Source organism: Fusarium oxysporum, chromosome 5, assembly GCF_000149955.1.
Source record: "Fusarium oxysporum f. sp. lycopersici 4287 chromosome 5, whole genome shotgun sequence".
Taxonomy (NCBI): domain Eukaryota; kingdom Fungi; phylum Ascomycota; class Sordariomycetes; order Hypocreales; family Nectriaceae; genus Fusarium; species Fusarium oxysporum.
Window position 1 is genome coordinate 67,735 of NC_030990.1, and position 23,250 is coordinate 90,984.

General features: G+C 47.7%; 10 protein-coding genes across 10 annotated transcripts; 5 read left to right on the top strand and 5 right to left on the bottom strand.

The window, feature by feature from the left end:
• Positions 1-144: 144 nt before the first annotated feature.
• FOXG_21861 (uncharacterized protein) lies at positions 145-2,636 on the bottom strand (the record flags this gene model as incomplete). Its single annotated transcript, XM_018402232.1, has 6 exons — positions 145-830; positions 869-981; positions 1,038-1,702; positions 1,769-1,849; positions 1,907-2,513; positions 2,566-2,636. 6 exons carry the CDS (start codon positions 2,634-2,636, stop codon positions 145-147), a joined length of 2,223 nt encoding a protein of 740 aa, XP_018255090.1.
• Positions 2,637-3,106: 470 nt separating this feature from the next.
• On the bottom strand, positions 3,107-6,317 carry FOXG_15198 (uncharacterized protein). The gene is made up of 8 exons (XM_018395264.1): positions 6,169-6,317; positions 6,016-6,095; positions 5,120-5,917; positions 4,869-5,068; positions 4,683-4,815; positions 4,405-4,632; positions 4,195-4,350; positions 3,107-4,139 (listed from the first exon to the last, which is right to left on the bottom strand). Exons 1-8 carry the CDS (start codon positions 6,226-6,228, stop codon positions 3,287-3,289), a joined length of 2,508 nt encoding a protein of 835 aa, XP_018255091.1. The 5' UTR covers positions 6,229-6,317; the 3' UTR covers positions 3,107-3,286.
• Positions 6,318-7,207: 890 nt separating this feature from the next.
• On the top strand, positions 7,208-9,105 carry FOXG_15199 (uncharacterized protein; the record flags this gene model as incomplete). Its single annotated transcript, XM_018395265.1, has 5 exons — positions 7,208-7,303; positions 7,355-7,413; positions 7,477-7,571; positions 7,658-8,573; positions 8,631-9,105. The coding sequence occupies 5 exons, from the start codon at positions 7,208-7,210 to the stop codon at positions 9,103-9,105; spliced, it is 1,641 nt and encodes a 546-aa protein (XP_018255092.1).
• Positions 9,106-9,456: 351 nt separating this feature from the next.
• Positions 9,457-10,771, bottom strand: FOXG_15200 (uncharacterized protein). Its single transcript, XM_018395266.1, has 3 exons — positions 10,289-10,771; positions 10,051-10,232; positions 9,457-9,983 (listed from the first exon to the last, which is right to left on the bottom strand). The coding sequence occupies exons 1-3, from the start codon at positions 10,615-10,617 to the stop codon at positions 9,556-9,558; spliced, it is 939 nt and encodes a 312-aa protein (XP_018255093.1). The 5' UTR covers positions 10,618-10,771; the 3' UTR covers positions 9,457-9,555.
• Positions 10,772-11,164: 393 nt separating this feature from the next.
• FOXG_15201 (uncharacterized protein) lies at positions 11,165-13,878 on the top strand (the record flags this gene model as incomplete). Its single annotated transcript, XM_018395267.1, has 7 exons — positions 11,165-11,209; positions 11,331-11,625; positions 11,884-12,208; positions 12,261-12,501; positions 12,590-12,878; positions 13,204-13,343; positions 13,462-13,878. The coding sequence occupies 7 exons, from the start codon at positions 11,165-11,167 to the stop codon at positions 13,876-13,878; spliced, it is 1,752 nt and encodes a 583-aa protein (XP_018255094.1).
• A 1,479-nt stretch (positions 13,879-15,357) lies between these two features.
• FOXG_15202 (uncharacterized protein) lies at positions 15,358-17,172 on the bottom strand (the record flags this gene model as incomplete). Its single annotated transcript, XM_018395268.1, has 7 exons — positions 15,358-15,507; positions 15,560-15,673; positions 15,727-16,360; positions 16,421-16,566; positions 16,618-16,712; positions 16,764-17,031; positions 17,086-17,172. The coding sequence occupies 7 exons, from the start codon at positions 17,170-17,172 to the stop codon at positions 15,358-15,360; spliced, it is 1,494 nt and encodes a 497-aa protein (XP_018255095.1).
• A 150-nt stretch (positions 17,173-17,322) lies between these two features.
• On the top strand, positions 17,323-17,478 carry FOXG_21862 (uncharacterized protein; the record flags this gene model as incomplete). Its single annotated transcript, XM_018402233.1, has 1 exon — positions 17,323-17,478. The coding sequence occupies one exon, from the start codon at positions 17,323-17,325 to the stop codon at positions 17,476-17,478; it is 156 nt and encodes a 51-aa protein (XP_018255096.1).
• A 418-nt stretch (positions 17,479-17,896) lies between these two features.
• FOXG_15203 (uncharacterized protein) lies at positions 17,897-19,252 on the top strand (the record flags this gene model as incomplete). Its single annotated transcript, XM_018395269.1, has 7 exons — positions 17,897-17,977; positions 18,041-18,100; positions 18,147-18,300; positions 18,345-18,527; positions 18,580-18,660; positions 18,711-18,933; positions 18,991-19,252. The coding sequence occupies 7 exons, from the start codon at positions 17,897-17,899 to the stop codon at positions 19,250-19,252; spliced, it is 1,044 nt and encodes a 347-aa protein (XP_018255097.1).
• A 629-nt stretch (positions 19,253-19,881) lies between these two features.
• FOXG_15204 (uncharacterized protein) lies at positions 19,882-20,818 on the top strand. Its single transcript, XM_018395270.1, has one exon. It carries the CDS (start codon positions 19,936-19,938, stop codon positions 20,617-20,619), a length of 684 nt encoding a protein of 227 aa, XP_018255098.1. The 5' UTR covers positions 19,882-19,935; the 3' UTR covers positions 20,620-20,818.
• A 31-nt stretch (positions 20,819-20,849) lies between these two features.
• Positions 20,850-23,195, bottom strand: FOXG_15205 (uncharacterized protein). Its single transcript, XM_018395271.1, has 5 exons — positions 22,883-23,195; positions 22,072-22,829; positions 21,647-22,019; positions 21,314-21,602; positions 20,850-21,258 (listed from the first exon to the last, which is right to left on the bottom strand). Exons 1-5 carry the CDS (start codon positions 23,143-23,145, stop codon positions 20,860-20,862), a joined length of 2,082 nt encoding a protein of 693 aa, XP_018255099.1. The 5' UTR covers positions 23,146-23,195; the 3' UTR covers positions 20,850-20,859.
• Positions 23,196-23,250: the final 55 nt, after the last annotated feature.

Consider the following 23,250-nt stretch of genomic DNA (forward strand, 5'->3'; position numbering starts at 1 on the left):
TACTTGTTCTGGCCCTCCTCTACTAGACACCCACGAGATTCATGAACAAGGAGAAGAATCTAGGTAGAATAGATACTTTTTAAAAACTGTTGTCATTTTATTCAATACCAAATTGCGCTACTGAATGGAAAAGGTCTTTAGTCTTCAAAGACCAATACCCATTTCTTGGGCAAAGAACAATGATCGATCATTCTCAACCCATCCACTAAAGTCTTGGAATTGAGGTGATGCGCAACTTGTCATGCCCACTCCCAACTCGGAACTTACTTGCTGTCTAGCAACAGTAGCAATATCTTCAACTATCATATTATCGTCATGCTCGCTGTCTTGTGAAAACAGGAATGGGATGAAACATCCAGTTTTGCTTATCAAAGCCTGCAGCTTGCGGGGAAAGTCTCTCTCGACAGGCAACCGGTCTTGGCTTAGACTCAGATCAAGAGTCAATGCCAGCCTAAGGAAATGTGCGGGATTTTGGGAAATGACATCCATTGAAGGTTTCTTTACCTGATGCTCGTCGTTTGTGACGTTGTGGTGGATCATTACTGATTCACAGTATGTGCACTCCAGAAAGTACCGGATCGCTCTTGTGACCCAATCAACCCCTTCATATCTTGGCTGGTACTCTATCATCGCGGAAACAAGGATGTTCAACTGGTTTTGTCTCTTGAGTCTTCTGGACTGCTCGTCTTTTGATTCTCGGAGAACTCCTGCGGGTGATAGTTTTGCGTCGAGTATATGTAGCGCCAGTGGAAGTGCCGTACATGACACTGCGCTGCTCGGTAGATATCGTGCTAATCCAAGATCGAGAAGCTGTTTCCCAGCACACTGCTCTTATGGACTCTGGCCACGCGAAAACGGAGTTCTTAACGCGTTGAAGGCTGCTTACCATCGGGAGTTGGATATGTTCGCTTCGTTGACGGATGTGAATGGGTAGTCATGCCTAGTAACAACTCGAAGTTGAAAAGAGTGACGCAGGCAGAGCTATAGAGTAAGTTAGTGAATTAAAAGAGATGTAATTCATGGACTGGGAGTCTTACTGATAGTATATCCATATCATATTGGCGAACATCAAGACAGAGCTCTTTGGCATGTCGACTTGACGCCCATCGTGCTCAGTAATGGCCATTATTGATGAGGACGCTACAGCCTTGGCGCACCAGTTCTCCAAGCCTTTTTTGCATTCATAAATCTGTAATATTCTCCTAGTTGAGTCGCGGGCATCAGACACGGTGAAATCCTTGGCTGGATGTACTACTGTCAAGATATCGGAAAGACAGAGACACAGGTCTGTCAACGTAAGCATGAGAGTAATTAGAGAGCTTTTAGTGTCAACGTCATAAACATGAGACCGGTCGTTCTCGCCTGAAAGGGTATCGTGCGAGATAGTCGTGGTTGCATGATTGTCGAGATGGTCCCGTGAGATCTGTAGGTGTCGACGAACGCAAAGGGAGATAATTCGATCCCGGATGATGCAACACCACCAGATTCTTCTTAATCTGTTATCATGTAATCGCTGTTGGGAAGATGCATGCCCAACACCTTTGGGTACATCTACGCACTTGTCTGCTCCTAGTGCTTTTGCATGACTGATGGCACGGCCAAGCCAAATGCTGTTTGGTTGCTTCTCACTCGAGTTGAGTGAAGAGCTCCAGTAAGTCAGTAAAAGTGCAGCCTGTGCCATTAGAATGTGGTCGATGTGCATCTGTGAGCTGTAAAGAAGCTACCTAGTGTCAGACACGGGTTTAATCGTCCATGGAGTTGGACATACCTTTGCGCGTTTGTAGAAACATGCTTTTGCTTGGCGAAGGCCCCGAAAGCCCAAGGCTTTTACTTCTTCTTCAGACACAAACTGACCAGAGTTAGTACCAGCTCGATCCATTCATCATGGAATATATGAAGAGGTTACCTGACAGGCAGCAAATAGCATTGCTTGTAGAAGAAGAATATCAGGGCAATTGTTTCGGTAATTTGCGGGATTAGAATCAGACTGAAGACCCCAGAAGTCGCCCTCGTCCAGCATTGGTAACAGAGGATGAACGTAGAGAAAGTAATGACTGATGAATCGTCTCATAACAGGTGCCACCGGAATATCGAAGCATCCCTCGGAACCGAGACTGACGGCATCATGTATGGCATTGTGATCGATTTCTACTCTGTCCCAGCAATCGCCTGTGAGGACTAGAGGTGTACCGGTGCTTTCGTGGGTACTCTGAGGCTGGTCTATATCAATGGCTCCAGCTGGAGGCTGAAAGTCGCTTCCAATGTGTGCTTGGTCATCGGAGCTTTGTGTTGAAGGGTAATTTGAATGCACCGAATGACTGTCAATAGGACTTGCTGTGTCTTGGACAGTCGAACCACAATCTCTGGTGGCAGAAGTTGCTTGGACTTGGATACAATCAGGTGGTAGATCTGGTGATTCCACTGCATTACTCAACAGCTGAAAGGACAGATAGCTGTCTGTGACCTGACTCAAGTCCGGGGAATAATGTTTGAATGACAGGCCTTCACCCACCCTGTAATATCCCATCAGCGACAAATCACTCTAATAGTTCTGAACAACCTTACAGTCTGGGCTGCCGGGGGCCTGTGGGTACGACACACTCAGTCAAGTTGAAGCGACAGTTGCTACACGGCATAGAAGTCCGAGTGACATCACAGCGGACCTTGCGCCCTCGGCAGCTCAAACAAGCCCTTGTGGCCCTTCGCCTGTAAATTCTTTTCATGTTAGCGTGGCGAGGCGTGATGCAGCGGCGCTCGATTTGCGGCAACTCGGTGAAATAGATTATTGATCCGAGGTAAGCATTGTTGGTTGTTGAAACACATATATCATTGCCATCCCAGCCCCAAAGCTCCCGTTACACTACCATTCCAGAGACGCTGACACTAACTTGCGGAAATCCAAAATCGCGGGATTGAATTCCGTGGGGTACCACCTACAGTGGTCCCTGGGGTATGTATGAGTGGATCAGTGGACTGACTCAGGTCAATTCAGTGCTGATTTGACTATAACGCCTCCAAGGATTCTACATGGAGCCTCAGTCCCTGACACTACCCATGTCACGAGTTCGTGTTGTCATGCCCAATGGCATTCGAACTTCGAATGTGCGACATACAATCGGATGAAATAATCCTTCATATTTATTGACTGAGCTTGTAACTCGTAACTACCGTGGAATACATTTCCCTGCAAAGTGCATGCCAAGTCCCCTGTAACGGAGTTATGTTCCCGATGCTATTGTACAAAAAGCAACAGCACGCGAGCGCCAGTGCTGCGCTCACTCATACCTTAAGATTTATGTGGCGGGCTGTCGCCAACTCCATCCTGAGGAGCATCGAATTTGGTCGTTGTTTGACCCATCATATTTGTTATTGATATGTGAGACCCCTCAAGCAGCTGATTGTTGAACCAATCGATAGGCGGAATGGCCTCGTGTAGATCAAACTCGTGCTCAGCTGAGAAAGCCCACATGTCTTGATATTGGCTCTCCAAATTGAACTCGTCTAGGTTCATCCCGTCAAGATCCAACGGTCTTTGCTGGGGGAAACCAGTATGATCGTTCACCAAGCCAGAACGTGTGCCTATATCAGATGCCTGGAGAATGGAACTGGCTCGATCCAAGGTGCGATATCTTTGCCTTGGTCTACCTCCGTCATTGTTATCGTCACGCTCATCAGCGCCTTTAGACATGCTAAAGCTCTGCCGTTTAGTTCCAGCCTTTTGAACTCGTCGAGCAGTTGCTATTCTCTGCCATTCACTCTTGACGAGAATGATGACTTCCAACGCTCGGGTTGCATTTCCGAAGCAGCGACCGATTTCCCCAAGCGAGTGACAGCAAAGCTGTAGGTCGTTTAGAGAATGCCGGGACTCACTGTAGTTACGAGTGCAGACGTCGTGTATGAATATAAGAGAAGCGGTGAGGATAATGTGGACAATCTGAACATTTGCTCGCCGAAAAGAGTGCTGTTGTTGGTAGCATCGGAGGAGCTCTGCTACTCGGTGGGCTGCCGAGACGCAATCACTGGGCACGCTCGACATGGCTGCTCTGCTTTCTGCTTTGTCTAATGTTGATATTTGTGAAGCGATTTGGTAAGAGAGATATGGTCGATACAGAAAGATGAGGGTGGCATAATATTGCATGCTGGTAATTGTCAGTGCCGAACATATGGGTGAACTTTCTAAGAAGAGTGTCATACTGGAGTTGTAATACAGCAGGATGATAGATCTTATTAGTACTCGCGTGATTCACGTCAATCAACGAGGATAAGCCTTCATGCCAGTTGGTCATGTCCTGCTTGGTGTTGAGAAGAAACTCGACCAGGTCGGTCAGCCCCAGCGTCCGTCCAGCATATCTGATGACCAAATTAGCTCTTGCACTCGGCTCGCAGGTAGGGAGGAAGTCTTACAGAGTGGTGTTGATCTGCCGCATGTACTCGCAGAGTTGGACATTGGCTGCTGTGCAAGCACCAACGGGGAATAAAACAGTATCCTCCTGGTCATTTGTCTGCCAGACAGAAGGTGGGTAAGACTTCCATTCTTTGCAGTTGCCCTCACTTGTTTCAATCTCTGGCATTGGGATTGTAATGTTTTGAACCCCCAATCCCCATGGTCGGCCAGCGTATAGGTTCCACATACTGGAGCAAAGGTTAGTCATGTTTTTTATGAGTATGCGGGGGAAGCATACTGTTCATGGATGAAAACCCCCCAGAAAGCTGTTTGTCGAATCTTCATATCACGCTCTGTCAAGAGCCCATTGCTAATATGGTTGCTGATGTCCAAGTGAAGTCCCAGGTCGGCGCTCAACCGAGTAGCCATGCCTGATGCTCTCTTATTAGTCTGTGGTATCATAAGGATAGAGACCTGGACTTGCCACTGTAGAGCCAGCCACGAGCATCTCGAGTAGAGGCAGCTTCAGTGGCACTCATTATTACAAGTGCCTGAACTGTCGCCACAGTAGGGCTGTCCATCTCGACGTCCAAAAGTGCTTTTGCTCGAGCAGAGAAGAACTCTGCAGCGGGTTCGGGGATTTTGAGCTTTTCGCCATTGGCTAGACAAGCTCCGATGGCGCATCTTGACGGGTCAGTCTGAGGATATGCTTGCAGGGGCGGGCTTTAGACGTACATTGCATTGTTGAGTGTTTCGGAATAGTAGGGACTGCTTGTTTCCTGCAATAGACAGCGTCTCTTCTCAGCGAAAAAGACATCTTCATCAACGACGTGAATTGCCGGATCTTCCCAGGCAAAGTAGAGCCCTGCCAGATGGGTTTCGAGGTCCAGTGACACGTCCAGGTCCAATCCGAGTCGCCGAAGAACATCCATTCCTTCAATCGATACTCGGCGAAACGACGGGCTCGACAATGATTGAAGTCCGTCTGCATACATGTGAAGGTTCGACGTCGGTCCGTAGTATCGAAGCTGTCCGTCCTCTACAATCCTGAGCGCACCCATTCGTGCTGATAGAATGTCTGTGATGCTACTATCTCCATCTTCTGACTCATGAACTCCGCTTTGTGCGAGACTTGTCGACTGGGGACTCGGGATACTCGAAGTGCCAACCATGACGAAGTGGTCTTCTGTGTTCGGTAGATCTGCAGCTAAATCCCGATTTACCTGGGAGCTTTGAGCAATCTCCGGTGCCTCCAAGGGTTGAAAAGATCCAGTATTAATGAAGTGTGTCGAAGGACTCTCCACTCGTGCAGAAGAGGTTTCCTTTCCAGGTCGACGCCTTTCGGTCTGGTTCTGGTCGGTATCGGTCCCTGAATGTGCCTCCGATACGGTCGATCGAGGTTTGGAGGCGGTTGTATATCTGGTTGGTGATTCCGGCGACGGTTGGGGCTGATCAATATTGTGTTCTCGTAGGACACCTTCGAGCTGAGCGATGCGCGCTTCAAGGTTGACGATTGCCTTCTTGGCTGATTGTCTGCAATACGGCACAGCAAGTCAGCTTTCACGCTCATCTTCTCCCGCAGATCCATCCTCCAGGGAGTGTTTTGTCATCGCGCATCATCGGTCACGCACCTTCTCATGTCTCCATCAGCATTGTAGGAGCATTCGAGCTTGGAGTTTATACAATTGGAGCAAATCTCATTGCCATCGCACTGCAATATGATAAGCCTAGCACACAAAGGGCCACGTCAACAGAACCCTCAGAATAGCACGGGGATCTAGTACCTTGACCTTCCGTCTTCTACAGTTCAAACACGCGCTCTTGACATATTTGTGTCCCATCATGCTGTCGAGTGGAATGCTTCAATAAGGTGATGACGATCTTGATGATGATGATGATGTGGAGGGGATCTGGGGATATCCGATCGTCTGGGGAAACTCCTCACAGAAGAACCGTGAGATAAGGCAAGCAACCTGCAGCTACCCCCATGTTCCTTTCTCCGTAGGCCCTATTCTTGATGTAGTTAGTCGCTGGGTCTACCAAATGGCACAGGTCATGCCCCCCGCACTCTGTCTGTTGGGTGGAGTGGCTAGCATAAAAGATAGGACTAACATGACAAATGCAATCCAGTGATTCATTTACCCAAGATACTTGGCACTGTGAGCTCTCCCCAGTGGGGATGGAAAGGCCTGAGCAACTTCATTTATTCACTTGCGAACAAGGATGATAAGAGAGTCGAGACAGAAACATACTAATAGTATATCGCATTAGTACTTGTAAATGCCCTGAGGGCATTGAATTCTGTGTCTTTCACTGAGCTACGCTACACAAAGAGATAAAACCCAACCCCACTTGGCTTGGGTACAGCCATTCGATAGTCCCAGTCATTCGCAATAACCACTTCGTCTCCCGCGAGATAGCATGTAGTCCTTTCAATGATTGATGAGTTTCTTAAGATTGAAAGGCCGGAAAAGCAGATGATTCTTTTTTAAAGAAGCCGGAGAATCCAATCAAAATCCTGTTCCTGTCAGAGAGCCGAGGACGCACCACTGAAATTAATCCAACCCTGGTAATGTGGTGGTACTGTCGGAATATAAACCCGCGGAAACTGACTGTGCGCAGCTGGGTGTCTAATATCACATCCCCCCATCCATAGCCGCAATTCAATGTCTACCAAAAGGTGGCAAGCATGAAACTCGGTTATTTATCAATACAACTGACAATGGCCATTTAATAATCACAATCAAATTATCATATCTTGGTTAACATACTCTGTTGATTGTATTAGATTACCATTCTTGTAAAGGAGCAAAAGGCACCAACATGTCAGCGCCTAACGTTATCATCATCGGCGGGGGGGCCGCTGCCATTGCCATGGCACACACCCTGAAGCACAAACTTGGTTTCAACAACTTTGAGGTACCACTTTCCACAATTTCTTATTCTTTCTGGCACTAACTTTGCATGTAGATCTACGAGAAGCGCGAGGGGCTTGGAGGAACTTGGAGAGTCAATACTTACCCAGGATGGTGAGTTTGCTTCCTCTTGCTATCCTATCTTATAGCATAATGACTTATTAACTCTCATTATAGTGGCTCGGACGTTCCTATACACCTGTACTCTTTCAGCTTCAATCTCAACCCCGATTGGACTCAAGCACTTGCCGACCAAGAGGAGATTCTTCGATGTAGGTGACCTGCTCCGTTCATCCTCTTACACCTTACACCTTCCCCTGTTGTTTCAAGTTTCACACAGTAACTCATGCTGGTGCAGACATTGAGAACACAGTGGACAAGTTCAATCTCCGCAGCCATTTCCGCTTCAAGGTCGAGTGCACTGGAGCTGAGTGGGTAGATGGATCATGGCATGTTCACTTCCGCGACACTTACACCGGGGAAAAGTTCACGAAGCAATGCACTATCCTCCTCTCCGCGGTAGGAGGCTTTTCTATTCCTCGACAATCCAAGTTTCCAGGAATGGATAAGTACAAGGGCAGAACCTTTCACACCGCCGAGTGGGATCACACTTTTGACTGGAGAAACAAGAAAGTGGCCGTCATTGGCAACGGCTGTAGCGCTGCGCAGGTTGTGCCGTCCATTGCACCAGGAGTAAAAAAGCTTGTTCAGTATGCCCGCAGCCCGCAATGGTACCACCCTCGACCAAACCGAGTTTTCTCTTCTTTTGAAAAGTTCTGCTTTCGTTACGTACCCTTATATCAGCGGTACCATAGGCTTGATCTCTTCCTCCAGACAGATGATCTTGCTAGTGTATACGGCCCAGAGGAGAAGCAGATCAAGAAGCGTTTGGCGACGGAAGCAGAAGCAAGAAGCTACATTCTCTCCGAGGCACCCAAGAAGTATCATCACTTTATTGTTCCCGACTTTCCTCTTGGCTGCAAGAGACGAATCTACGACCCCGGCTACCTGGCTGCTCTGCGTCGTGATAACGTAGAGCTACTGCCCGAGGGTATACAAGAGTTTACAGAAACGGGTCTGATCAGTGAGAAGGGCAAGCCTGAAGACTTTGATGCCGTCATTCTGGCTACAGGTTTTGATGTTTCGTCTTTCTTGGCTCCTATGAAGATCATAGGCAAGACTGGTGAGGAACTTCAGGACCAGTGGTCAAACCGACGAGGAGCCCAAGCATATATGGGAACCTTTGTGCATAACAACCCAAACTTTGCCATTTTGTAAGTCCAAATTGATACATATTCCCTGTCGATGACGAACTTTACTAATTTTCATAGGTTTGGACCAAACACGTTTCCCGCTTTCAACTCCGTCATTTACGCCATCGAGGTGCAGGTCGACTACATCACATCTGTCCTCGTCAAGCCCATCATCGACGGTTATACCCATGTCGTTGAGGTCAAACAGGATGCTGAAGAAGGCTTTATCGAGAACCTTGACCGCGTACTTGGCGAGACTGTCTTCTCAGCGGGATGTAGCAACTGGTACATCAACAAGGCAGGAAGAAACTCAGCTGCTTGGCCTGGCGAGGCCGTGACCTTCTGGAAGGCGACTTATTTTCCGACATGGAGCCACTTCATTTGGACGGGAGGCTCTAGCTTCTGGATGCTTCGCAAAGCTTGGAGGAATCTGAAGACTACTTCACCTCTTAGCTGGCTGGCTCTGATTGCTGGTACAGGGTTTGCGATGTCTCAAGGGCTTTTAGCAATTCCAGGTCCGGTTGAGAACCTTTTTCGTCCTTTGAAGGCATAAGCGAGGTCATGAGTGGGATTGTGGTGTATTCATTGTCCTTACATTCGTCATTGTCAGTATCTAGAAATTATAGCAATAAATTATGCATTTTCAATAGCATTAAGTAACAACATATATAAAATCGAACTTCGGCTTTCTAAATATTGCTATTTCTTGTCGCACTGGGACAATGAAAATTTCCCAAATGACTTGCAATAAGTTCACGTTTCGTTGTCAAGTGATTTGCTTCACCTCTATTTATTATATGCCTTCCACAAGCTGTCGACGTTAGACATGTCAGAAAAAGACAATCACCAGGCCAATTAGGAAACAGCCATATGAGGGCGTTGTATGCCCTACGTGAGGCGTGAAGGTTGAACTCGACCTCTGACAAAAGTCTGGTACAAAACTAAATGAGAGGCAAATATGTAGTTGAATGTAATGGCACTCGAGTGGGTTTCTATGATCTTGCTATGAATAAAAAGCAGACAATGCTTCAGCATCTTCGAAATCTGCCTCAGCACTGAACTGAGACCACGTATCAAGAAGAGCAAGAGTATCCAAAGACTTTTGTCTCATCACCGCCACTGCCTCTGCCCCGAGTGGAATGCGCAACGGTATCTTTGCTGCCTGGCCTGGAGTGAGGTTCTGCATCTTCCCGATGTCAACGATCTTTTCTGCTGCTCTGACAGGATCACCTGGCTGACGGCCATGTGAATCGGCCAGACTCTGAGCAAGGGAATTCTTGGCGTTGGTATAGTCTGCGATACCGCCTTGTGTGCTCAACTTTTCGTTTTTGCTCTTCTCTCCAAGGATTCCTGTCCTGAAACGACCTATGACAAAGACATGAACATTGATACCAAGTTCAGACACTTCCCTTGACAGTGATTCGGCAGCGCCTATTGTGCTCTTTTTTAGTCCCAGCATTCATAACCGCGAGACCAAAAGCATCAAGCGCCGACTCACCTTCCAGTGCACATTTAGTCGAGGCATACAGTCCACCTGCTGCGGCACCATACCAGGCAGCAATACTTCCCATAAACATGATAGTGCCCGACTTTCGAGAACGCATAGATGGGAGGACGGATCGAGTCATGTTCATGGCCCCAAAGAAGTTGGTCTCGAACCCTCCAAGAGTGTTTTCATGGCTGATAGTTTATGACATGAGAAATGGAAATTATTCCTGCTAGTATGAGAGACATACCTGAGTTCTTCCCATACCCCAGACTCGACGTATCCTGCGTTGTTTACCAGGATGTCAATTCGCCCGAAGAAAGAAACAGCCTCTTTGACTTTTGTGTCAAGTACATCCTGAGACGATGCCACGTCAAGAGAAAGTGTCTTGATGTGATCATGACCCTCGAACTCTTTCATTGCACTGAGCTGTCGAGCTGTAGCAATGACCTTGTCACCTCGTGCCAGAATGGCCGAGACTAGACATTTACCAAGTCCACTTGAGCAACCCGTCACGAGCCAGACTTTAGACTCTTGACTTCTTTGGGCCGTAGAAGAAACATCGCCATTGTTAATCATTTTCACTAAGTTAATTGCGCACTGTCAATGTGTAGGTGGGTATTAGACATTAATGGTAAATGCCCAAAACCTCGACGATATTCGGCATGCATCAACCCCAGATATCTGTCACATCTCTGGTGTTCACGATTCAATATTGGTAAGACACAAGAATTGACCCCGCGTTCCGGAATCTAGTTCCAACGCCACGGCTGATCGTGATCAGCTAGATTTCCGGTGGCTTAGCGCCACTCCCTGACATTACTCATGCACGAGACGAGGCACATGACTAGTTCAGCTTCGGCTAGACCTGTATCCCTGATGGTGGGGATTGTCTCATTACTCAGTTCATGTTCATGCTGTGGGGATCAGAAATCCATACGACGTTGGGATTCAGCCATGCTTTGGGGATATACAAGTATGATGATTTACAAGGATAGTTGAGACTGACATTGCAGTTGACATAAATGTTTAAAAATCAGTGCTTAATCTCAAACCTGAGCTCACACTCTGATAAAACCCGCCTCTTCTCCAATTACCCTACACCCTTGACTGACAATCAATCATCATGCAGCTCGAGCCGCACTTGACGCAATTATTTATTAACAATAAAGTGAGAATTCCATCAAACCGTTTTACCGAGAACAGACTGACAGTTAAAAGTATGTAGATTGTCACAGTTCCAAACAGTAAATACTTCCCAGTCTTCCATTGTACTTACAATAACTGACCAGCCACCAAGCGTCACCGTATATAATCCGGCTACGGGGGAGCTAATCAGCGATCGTATCCCTGTCGCTGGCAACGAAGACGTGGACGAAGCTGTTGCTTGCGCCAATGAGGCATTCAAGCCAAATTCGCCCTGGCGGCAAATGACACACACCGAGAGAAGGGAAATCCTGCTCAAATTCGCGGATCTACTTGAGGCCAATGAAGAGCGCCTTGCTTACCTCACTCGATTGACCCTTGGAGCTCCATACCTTCCATTTGGCAAGTCTGAGATTGGAACAGCTATCGGTTGTTTTCGCTGTAAGCTGTTCCGCGTTTCCTAGATGTATCACGGTATCAACAGACTGATAACATAGATTACGCTGGGTGGGTGGACAAGCATGCTGGTCAGAGTTTCCCAGCAGATGATGGATTTTACAAGATAGTGCGAAACGAGCCGCTTGGAGTCGTAGCAGGGTGAAGCATAGTTCTTTACAGATGACCGGCGGGACGTAAGCTAACATGTCGCTAGCATTATCCCATGGAATGGCCCATTGGCGTCTGTTGGCCTCAAAGCAGCCCCAGCACTTGCAACTGGCAACGTCTTCATCCTGAAGCCCAGCGAAAAGACGCCTTTCATGGCCGCAGAGCTTGGAAAGCTTGTGCTTGAGGCCGGCTTCCCTCCTGGCGTTTTCCAAGTTTTGACAGGTGATGGTTCGACAGGTGCAGCTCTCGCTTCGCATATGCGCGTTGCAAAGGTAAGCTTCACAGGAAGTATCCCGACAGGAAAGATCGTGCAGGTTCTGGCAGCCCAAAGCAACTTGAAGCGGGTGACGCTGGAGCTCGGAGGAAAGAGTCCTGCTGTGGTCTTTGACGATGCGAATCTCGAGAACGCAGTCAAGTGGTGAGAACATTTGATCTGTGGCAGCAGCAGGCCCAGCTAACGAAGAAACTAGGGCTGTCAACGCACTCGTCACCAACTCTGGTCAGATTTGCTTCGCAGCGACCAGAGTCTTTGTGCAATCCAAGATTTACGACAAATTCGTAGCAGCTTACGTGGAGCGTCTCAAGGCAAAGAAGGAGGTTCTCGGTGACCCGGAGGCGCCCGGTACCGAGATAGGACCTGTCGTGGACAAAGCCCAGTACGATCGCATCATGGGTATTATATCTTCTGCCAAGGAGAACAATGACGGAAAAGTATTGGCTGGCGGGCAACGAGTGGGTGAAAAGGCGAGTGACGTCGTTGTAGGAAGAATTGAATTGGGACCTGAGCTGACTGAAACAGGGATACTTTATCGAACCCACCGTTTTTGCCGAGACAGACAAGACATCCTTCATCTACAAGGAAGAGATCTTTGGACCAGTCGCTGTTATCAACAAGTTCGACACGGAGGAGGAAATCCTCGAGTTAGCCAACGACAGCAAGTACGGACTCATGGCCGGGGTCTTCACTCAGGATATCAGCCGGGCGCTTCGTTTGAGCTCGCTGATTGACTCTGGAGTTGTGGGCATCAACTGCATCAGCACCATCTCGTTTTCGTGTCCTTTTGGTGGTACCAAGGAAAGTGGACTTGGTCGAGAGAATGGAGAGCACGCGTTGAGAGCATATACAGAGCCAAAGACAATTCTGATCAACATGGCATATTAGAGTGCGATGGGGCCAGCAGTAAACTCGTACTGTAGACTTAGCGCGTCATTGATGAGAGACAAAGTCTACAACGCGTCAGAGGGAGGGAAAAGCTTAAATCGACTAAGGGTCTTGGCTGCATTGGTTGTAGCGTGTACCTATCCTAAATCGGTTTAGACTTTACTAGTCGATTTTGTGTCGACTGACATTACTCATGCCAATCTAATCTCACAACCATGCTTCACTCCTCTTCTCTTGTTCCCTCACTACAGTCTTGATCCCGGCAATCCGTATCACAACGCAACAATACAAGGCATCGCGGCCCAGACTCCGGCTGGATCTAACCGGTGACTCTTCGTGGAAGTTTACCCCGCACCCCGTACCCCACGGGGATCTCCGTGCTCCCACCTCGGTAGCTCCCTCAGTCAAATCCAGGATCCGTGTCTCGATCCGGGCCCGGAAACTGCAGTTTTATTTACTTTACTTGCCGTACCCTTGCCTTACTGCCTGACTGTACTATTGCATGTGAGACGATTATGAGTGAGTTACAGCCAGACACCGCAGCAAGGCCATCTTCCTCACGGAAGCGTTCGAGGGCTGTGTCCGATCTTACCAAGGAACAGATCCAACACAAGCGCAATGTGGATCGTAAGGCCCAGCGGGCTTTCCGTCAGCGGAATAAAGACTGTATCAATAACCTTGAGCAGCAATTCTCACAGCTTCAAGGGACATGTGCTGCATTGCGCGAAAGTTGCAGCCAGAAAGACATGCAGATCAACAACATGCGCCAGGAGAACAAATCCTTGCAAGAATGCCTGCGTCATGTCTCTGAGCTCATCACTGCAGCTTTGGACCAAATAGAGAGTAATCATGACCAAGGCCAGGAACAAGGCCAATTGCAGGCTCAGGCTAGTAAGCACATACCAGTCCATCTACAGCGTGTCTAGCTAACTTTGGCAGCGGAAAGCGATGCCGGCCAAGCGAGCGGCGGTGAATTTCATGCACAAACGCCTCAACCACCACAAGACAATGAGATGGACACAGCATCTGCAACTCATCAGGACGCCTCACCTCTGCGCCAAGATCCTGAAGATGTTATACTACCAGACCCAGAGGAGCATTTTGACAATGATGTCGTATCTTGTCAACCCCCACCAGCTTGCAGCGATAATGTAGCTCTCATACGAGATCAACCTCATACTACATCGAATGTCATGCGTAATGAAGACACAACCTGTCACATCTCTCCATCTGCCAATTTAGGGCTCTTGTCACCTGCTGGGAGCTACCAACACGCCACCACAGGCTCCAATATTGCCTACTGCGCCTCGCATGTAAGCTTAACTGAGTCTCACATGATAGATCAAGCAGCAGCAGGTCAATGCTTAGCATCTGGCGATATGACGGCCGGCCTCGAACATTATGCCCCGTCCAACGGTGTATACACTATCCTACCTTCACATGGACCATCGACATGCCCGTTGGACCTGATACTTCTAGAGTTCCTTAAATCTCGCAAAGAAATGATATCCAACAACATGGATCCTGAGTCAGTTGTTGGCCCCCGAAAACCGTCGACGCGGGCCATGGTCAATATCGAACAAGTCGATACGGTGCATCCTCTAAGTGGCATCATGTCCCGCGTCCTATCGACGTTCCCTTCTGTAGCTTTGGCAGAGAAATTAGGTTTCTTCTATCTCATGTGCCACACGATGAAGGTTGGGATAGATTGTCTTTACCATATAACAAGACTAATTATCATAGTGGCAAATACATCCCACCAAACAGCACTACACCGATATGCCTTCATGGCTAAGACCAACTGTTACACAAATAGCCGTGCCACATGCCGCCTGGATCGATAACATACCATGGTCAGTATACATCCCATCATGGTCATGACGAGTGAATCTCAAGCTGACCCTCCAGGCCTGGTGTTCGTGATATCCTCATAGATAACCAAGCAGAGTACCCGTTCCAGCTATTTTCAGACTACTACTCCCAGAATGTTAGTGTGAATTGGAAGTTTGACGGACTGGATGCGATATCAGACCTGGACGGGGAGGGGGCCCTGCATTCAATATTCGAAAAGCACATTCGGGATCTCAAAAACTGGACGGTTTCTCAAGGGTTCAAGGATCGGTTTCCATTGATGGTTACAGCTATCTATTCACACCAATGAGTTAATACAACGCCAAGTCCGAGGTCAAATGATGTGATTGGCTAGTTATGTCTCAATGAATCTGGCGTGAAAACATCGCGTGATCGCGTTCTCAAGAGAAGGTTGGGGAGCGCCATTTAGATCACAGCAGCTTCACGATGTGTACATCGCAACAACACAAGATGCAAAAGAAATCTATGAATCTAAGACCTGATGATTCTAGTATGAACCCAGTACCCCTGCATCTACTGAATATTCCCAACACTCAAATCTGCTTCTCCACTTGGCGGCAGTCTCCCGAGACATCTTCTTTGCTATTTGGCTGCAGAGTGTCTGTAGCAAAAGGCTTCTGGCCTGGGATGAATCCTTCTTCCGAAAAGACATAATCGAGCTCCTCCAGAGTCTTTCCGCTCGTCTGCATCCAGTTAGTGATGGAGTTATAAGATCAAAGCATTCCCTGGACTTACCTCTGGTAGGAAAAAGAAAGTGAATGGGATGTTGAGAAGAATCATGACGCAGAACAGGAGATAGAACTTCCAACCTGCAGTGTCGATGGCATACGGTGTAACGAGAGCAATGACCTAGTATGACATCAGTATGGAGTATGGAAAGAACTTGAAAGATGTAAACTCACAAAAGTCCACAACCACTCTGAAAACGCGGCAATGGAAGAACCAACGTGTCGCAAGTCGAGGGGAGTAATCTCTGGGGCATATAACCAAGGAATGGCGTTCCAAGACATGCCGAAAGAAATCTCGTAGATGAAGAGAAATGCAAGAGCCATCGCAGACGTTGAAGGCGTATTGACCGCGATTCCAGCCGTAAAGACAGCCATAGCAGTCAAAAGGCATACAGAACCTAGCATAAGCATGGGCCGACGTCCGACCCTGTCGAGCAAGAACATGGGAGGGAATGTGGCAAGCCAAAAGGCGATCTGGATGCATCCGGCGACAAGACTGCTTGTATCCTTTGACAAACCAACGTTGGTCTCGAGAACGATCGTTACGTAGAAGGCAATTACGTTGATTCCCGTGAACTGTTGCCAAAATTGGATCATGAAGCAGAGAACGAGTCTGCGTGTCTTCTTGATAGGTGTCTTGTCGTTGATGAGGTCCTTGATCGAGAACTTGGTGGTCTGATGCTCAAGTCTCAAAGCTGATTCGATCTCTTGTGTGACCGAGTGTATGACAGGGTCATCCTCCTGGCAGTCGTATAACCGAGCAAGGACACCGATTGCTTCGTCGCGGAACTCATGCGAATAGAGCCATCTAGTTGATACAAGTTAGCGAGGGTGTGTATAGTATAAGAGAGCTCTTGTGAATACTAACCTCGGAGTTTCCGGGAGAAAGGGCAGAGTCGCAACGGTAACGAGGGCAAAAACATTCTGGAAAGCAATTGGAAATCTCCAAACAACCTCTCCAGTCAGATGCTTGATAGTTCCGTAGTCCAGCCAATAAGCTACAACAGTACCGAACTGAGAAATGGGGTCAGCTACAGTCGTACAAGCATAAAGGAATCTGCTTACAATGACAATGGAAAGCTGCACTGCAACGGCTCGTCCACGATGCTTTGCACGCGAACATTCTGAAACATAAACTGGTACGATACTCGTGTTCATGCCTGATCATGTTAGTCAAGAGGAAATGAATTGCCAGCCATATTCAGACTCACCATTACCAACACCGGAAATCAGTCTTCCCACGATGAGTTGGGCTGCTCCGTAGGTTGCGGATTGGATGATGCCACCAGCAATCATAATGACACATCCCCAGATGATGATCTTCCGTCGACCCCATTTGTTCCCAACCAGAGATGCCACGATGCACCCTGCCAAACACCCAATGTTGTATAACGCGACAATCAGACCGAGGAAACTGGGGCTAGGATTGCCAATCGCATCGAGGAAACTTGGCTGCGTGACAAGACCGCCAAGAACACCCTGTAGCTCCGTAAGTACTTGATAGCTTGTAGAAGAACGATCTCGAGAACTTACCTGGTCGTATCCAAAAAGCAGGTACGCACTTCCAGCACTGAAGGTGATAGCACCTTGTAGGTACTTTCCCCGTAAGTTGCTCAACATCTCGACTCAGAGACCGTAGCGCGACTGTGAACAAGAGATGTTGTGTTTGCAAGCTGTCGAAATTCTCAAACAGACCTGACCTTTTGGTGTGATATTTTCAGGAAGTTAGCTCAATAATATCCGTAAGGAGTAGGTAGAAAGATATACCCAATGCATTCACCTGAGGTTGACCCTGGCAAACCCCAGAACCCCGGATCCCAGGACCCCGGAATCTCCAATCCCCAGGTTATGGTTGCTGACCTTAACGCGACTCCACTTAGCCGATACGTATCCCCATTGATTGAACCCCAATGGCAGCGTGACTGACTCATGTCAACTTAGTGCCTGTTAGTGTACACGAGGTAATGACTATGGCAACCCCGCACAACAATCCCAAGGTTAAGCATCGAGAGATCTCGGGAACCAATTCCGTGGAGATACCTCTATCTCCCCTGCAACAATTTCACTAGCCTCAACTGGAGCAATGATTACCAGTCACAATTAGCACTCAAGGGGAATTGCAACGGAGGCCAGGATTGTTACCATGGACTGACTCATTTTGCTGGTCCCACTACGCGTCTGTTTGCAGTTGCAATGATGACCCGTGATATGTCAAGCCCCAATGCGATTTTTGTTATCATCACTGCGTAGCTAGCACCATAAATGAGATGCAAATTACTTTGAAAATACTTTAGTTTAAGGTAAAACCTGAATTTATTACCCCAGAGTTCTTACCTTCGTCATCATGGGCTCTCAAGAAACTGGCACTATGCTTGCCGCGCAGTACAACAAGGCAAGCTTCAATAGGCATCTGTCCTACTCAATCGTTAATTAATGAAACTCACAGGTTACCAACGCTGTCGAAGTCAATAAAATAGACATTCCCAAGTATGGAAACAATGAGATCCTCATCAAGACAAGGAGTGCTACCCTGTGCCATTCAGACCTAGTATGTTATTCAGGCAATCCATGGATGCTTTGGCTCACAATTTTAGATGCTTTTCTGGGGGCACACAGGCGAAGAACCTCTGACTGACAGAACCACTATCGGTCATGAGAACACTGGCTATGTCGTCGGCATCGGAAAGGATGTCAAAGGTTTCAAGATAGGCGATCTTGTCGGTTGCCTTGGATGCAGTTATGCATGCTGTATGTCGATTGCCTTTAAAGTGGGACTTAATTAACAGGAACAGATGACTGCGAGGGTTGCCAAGTTCACAACCTATTCTGTCAAGAGGGAACAGGACGAATGCACGGCTTCACGTGCCCGGGCCACTTTGCAGAGTACTCAGTCTCTGATGCCCGCAATGCCATGGTACTGCCTGAGGGTATGGACCCTGATACTTCGGCACCTTTATTTTGCGCGGGTGTTACAGGTAAGACTACAAGACGTTTGCGAGACACGCTTTGATGTTGATGGGGTTCTAGCCTACCATGCTGTAAAGGGATGTGAGCTTGTCGAAGGACAGTGGATCGCCATCATTGGCTGTGGAGGCCTTGGGCATCTTGGTATGTTCCAGTGATATAGTCCTGACATTTCGTGCGCTCATCACCAATAGCTGTTCAATACGCCAAAGCGATGAAGCTCAAAGTCGTCGGTATTGATATCAGCAAATCTCAACTAGATGATGCAAAGAGCTTGGGTGCCGACTTCGTCATCAACACGATGGAAGAGCCCGACTACGAGGCCAAGATTAAAAAGGTCACCAATGGTGGCTGTCACGCCGCAGCAGTATTCAGCGCCTCCAACGTGGCTTATGAAAGCGCCCCCAAGACATTGCGGTGAGTAAGATCTGAGTTACTACAACCAGGCTTCGACTTACTAATCACTTGCGGTAGGATAAACGGCCTTATGATGGTAGCTGGAATCCCCAAGAAGCCATTAACTATCAGTGCTCTTGACATCCTCCTTGGTAAATACCGCGTTGCTGGTCGTAGCAGTGGAATACCAAAGAACATGCCAGAGGCGATCGAGTTCAGCTACAAACACGGCATCAAAGCCCATATCACATCTTTCAAGGATTTGAATGATATCAACAAGGTCATTGATCTACTCAAGTCTGGAAAAGCAGCAGGAAGATTTGGAATACTGTTTGATTAGATAACGAGGCGGATTAAATATACCTTGTCATGTCAAAGCGTGCCTCAGACAATGAGATTGGCGTACTTGTGACATTCCATAAACCTTACCTGTATCGAACCTTAGTATGTCATGGAAGTTTGCTCGACGTATGTTCCCAAATTCACACTATCCTTATATACCTCTGGAGCATATAACCTTTGCTACTTCGACAATGGCTCCCAGGTTGGAGACGATGTCCAGGATCTAGTAGCTGCGTGGAAAGGCGCTGCTTTAAAAAGAACTCTACTTTCAACATTTGCGACTTTACTAGGCTTAGTCGCTGCTTATAGGGGGTTAGGAAATTGAAAACGAGACGAGGGGTGGCGCAGCAGTAGATGTAAATATCCGTTGTCATTGAATAGTGGAATGAACCCTTCATGCCAGTGACTCATTTAGCAGGTTCGACAAGCTTGACAAGCTATATCTTACGTGAACCCGCATAGGGCGCAGAAACATTACAAGGCAGTCCGACAGCGGAGAGTGCTACCCCAAATATGGCATTTGAGACAGGAACCCGTCCAATGACAGACGACCGCATAATCATTCCGCCGACAACATCCTAGTGGTTATAAATAACCTCACTGTGACTGGTCCGGCGTATCACAATTACCCTCCTTGTCCCGTTACATCTTATTTTAGCGAATACAATTAAAATTTCAAAAATGTCTGCTGAAGAACAACGAGCGGCCTCACTCCGAGATGCCGAGAAGAAGGCCATCGAGCTATTCAACGAGATTGAGAAAAGTCTTATCCGCCCTGGCATCAGCGAGAAAGAGTTGAACAACCAAATCCATGCTCTGGGCGCTGAACGCCACGGTGTGAGGACTCATTGGCACAAAAGAGTGATTCGCAGTGGACCCAATACATTGAGACCATTCGAAGAAAACCCACCCGACAGAATAATTCAAGAGGATGACATCCTGATCGTCGACCTTGGGCCTGTCTTTGAAGAGTGGGAGGCTGACTTTGGCCGCACCTTTGTTTTGGGAAACGACCCCAATAAGATCAAGCTGCGCGACGCTCTCGAGCCAATCTGGATCGACGTCAAAGCCAAGTACTGGGAAAATCCAGACATGACGGGAGAAGAACTCTATAATATTGCCAAAGAGGCTGCTGAGAAGGAGGGATTTGAGTTTGGTGCACCGATTGCGGGACATATTGTCGGGTCTTTTCCGCATGAACGCATTCCCAAAGACAAGATCACCCTTTACATTGCTCAAGGGAGCAACAACTCTATGAATACAGTTGGGAAGGATGGGAATAAGAGGCATTGGATTCTTGAGATCCATTTGCATAATAAGGAGCTTGGATTTGGTGGGTTTTACGAGCAATTGTTAACAGCTTAAGGCCTAGTTTTATAGCCAGTTCTATTTACCTTAAAACACTTCTTATAAGCTAGATATGTTATTTGCAGTTAAGACCTCTGGCTCAGAGTTTGTCTTACAGTATAGACTTTGGAGGCTATAGGAAAGCTTGTTAATAGAATAGGCTAATAATACACCGCATGTTACAGCTCTAACCCAAACCGCAGCAAGAGTAATAAGATTTTAATAAGATTAAATAAGATTAACAGTAAGTCGGTTTTTCTATGTATTGAATGTTAAGGGATGCTCTGCCAGCATGAGCCAAAAGTTAGTATCAAAGTCCTGTAGATTACCCGTACCCCATAGGTCCCAGGATGCAGAACCAAGCTCGGGGTCATCCTGAGCCGTCGCGTCAGGTGCTTGTACATTCAAACGCCGTTGGTCAAGTCTGGATCTGGATATGTTATCCAGAATATTCTTAATGGTCTCTGTAGCTCCCGCCAATAATGCATAATTGGCATCCTCTTTATAGACCAAAGTCCCATATTCAATTTCAGCGACCAACACACCGAGGTCTCGGAGGATCTTGGGAGCAGCAGCTAATTCATGCTCCAAAGAGTACTGATTCTGGAGCAGGGATAAACAAATGACACCTGCTGCTGCTAAACCGTAGTATACCACCTGTTGGAATTGTTAGCGTTGACTGTGAAGGTCAACTAGCTAGGCGCTGTCTTACTTTCCAGGTGAGAGATGTGCCAGAGTGAACGAGATGATCCTTGAATAGGACAGCTTCGACTACGAGGCTGAGTATTTCTTGTGCAATGTTGCGGAGTTGAGTCTCGGGTTCCGAGACTCGACGGACTAGCGCGAGATGCTGGAGAAATAGCACGTGAAGATAGTTGAGCTTAATACCGAGCATGAGATCTAGTTCGGCAGCTGATCGGTCACAAGACTTCATGGGCATGTCAAGCCGAAAATGTTTTGGTAATGATGACCATTGTAGTTCTGCGGTGTTTTGGATGCGGCTAGAGATATCAGCTGGATTGATACATCAAAAGATATGGCTAACCTTGCTTTCTCAACTCTGTTATCAAATCGCTCCTCACCAAACAGCTCCACTATGATTTCCTCCTTGAGAATCGCACATAGGGCTGCCCAGCGCGTATCCGCAAACAAATCGAGCTGGGAATCAGCCGCCCAATCGTAGGAGTAGTAAGCATCGAGGCTGAGCTGTCGGAAATGACAGAATTTTCTAGATATCCGTGGGGGTCTCCCAAGAAAGATGGAGACGTTCTTATCTGCAGAATAAGAGCATGCAAATGCCGCTTGACGTAGGCTTCTGAGGAACGGTGGTATAGGTCCACTGCTCTCGAGCTGCTGGTGATAGCCAAGAGCGAAGAGGGAGCTTGAAAGATCTCCCAGCCTCCTCCAAGACTCATAACCTATGACAACGGTCAGAAAGGCGTTTATATAATAGTTTTGGTAACATCTTGCTTTGGTCTCCATCGATAAGAGAATGAAGGATAAAGTTTTCATATTGCAACACCAGCTGTAGGTCATTGAGACAATCCATAGAGAGACATATATCGAGACATCTATCAGCAAAGTGCATGGTCAATCGGCGTATGTGGCGTCGCTGGGCTTCTACCGGAAAAGGCCCTGTAGGTTGACGATACCCCATGGTTGCCCTTGAAATGGCAATAAGGGCCAAACATATACTCTCCCAACGCGCATTTAAGTGATCAGACTGGGCACTATACTCTTCAAGAATGGTATGTGAAGTCGTCAGCAGAGGCTGACGGGAGTTATAGAACAGGCACCTTGAGATTTCCTTGCCGTCTGTGACTCCCTCTCCTTGTCTAAGTAAGACAAGACCAATAGTCTCAAGGCAGATCTGTGTAAACATGCCACCCAAGACAAGATTAGCTCCGGTTTGAAGCCATGACTTGGCCAAGTCGAGACAATCTGGAATGTCTACATATCGACAAAGCTGGTCAATGAGCTGAGCGCCATGTGCTATATGGGCCTCATTTACTGTGCTATTAGGTGATAAGAATGATTGCGGTTCGAAATCACCATGTTCAACCGTTATTTCTTGCTCAAGCCCAACAGGCAAATGACTGAAGAGCGCACTATGACTAGAAGATCCAAGATATCCGGCGTTCGGGTAGAGATGATGCTTGGGCAGCATACCCCCCGAAGCTGAATCGGCGATTCCAGCCCCAGGTGGACCACCTGAAACTTGTGGTGCTCTGTGAAAAATCAGTGCTGAGATCATCTCGTAGTAGGGTAGGTATGGGTTTACTCGGAGGAAGGGATAGGACTCTCCGAAACGTATACCGAGCCCACTGGAGTCTGAACTGGGGTTTGGACCGGAGATTGTGCTGGGGTAGAGGCAAACCCCGATCGCGCCGACCCCTTGACTTTCTGAAAAGGCCTGGAGCGATAGATGCAGTCACTGGCCCGGTTTTTGGCCCGACATCTAGAACATACGGGCTGCTCATGGTCGCAGGCCAGTTTCGAAGTCCGACAAGGGTTGCAAGCGGGTTTTCTCCGTTCTCTCGGCATTGAAATGACACGTGGTGGGTGATTATCGAGGCTGCGGTGTTATGTTATGGAGGACAATCCAGGCATCGGAGAGAAGTATCGCCCCTCGGCATTTCATTTTCGGAG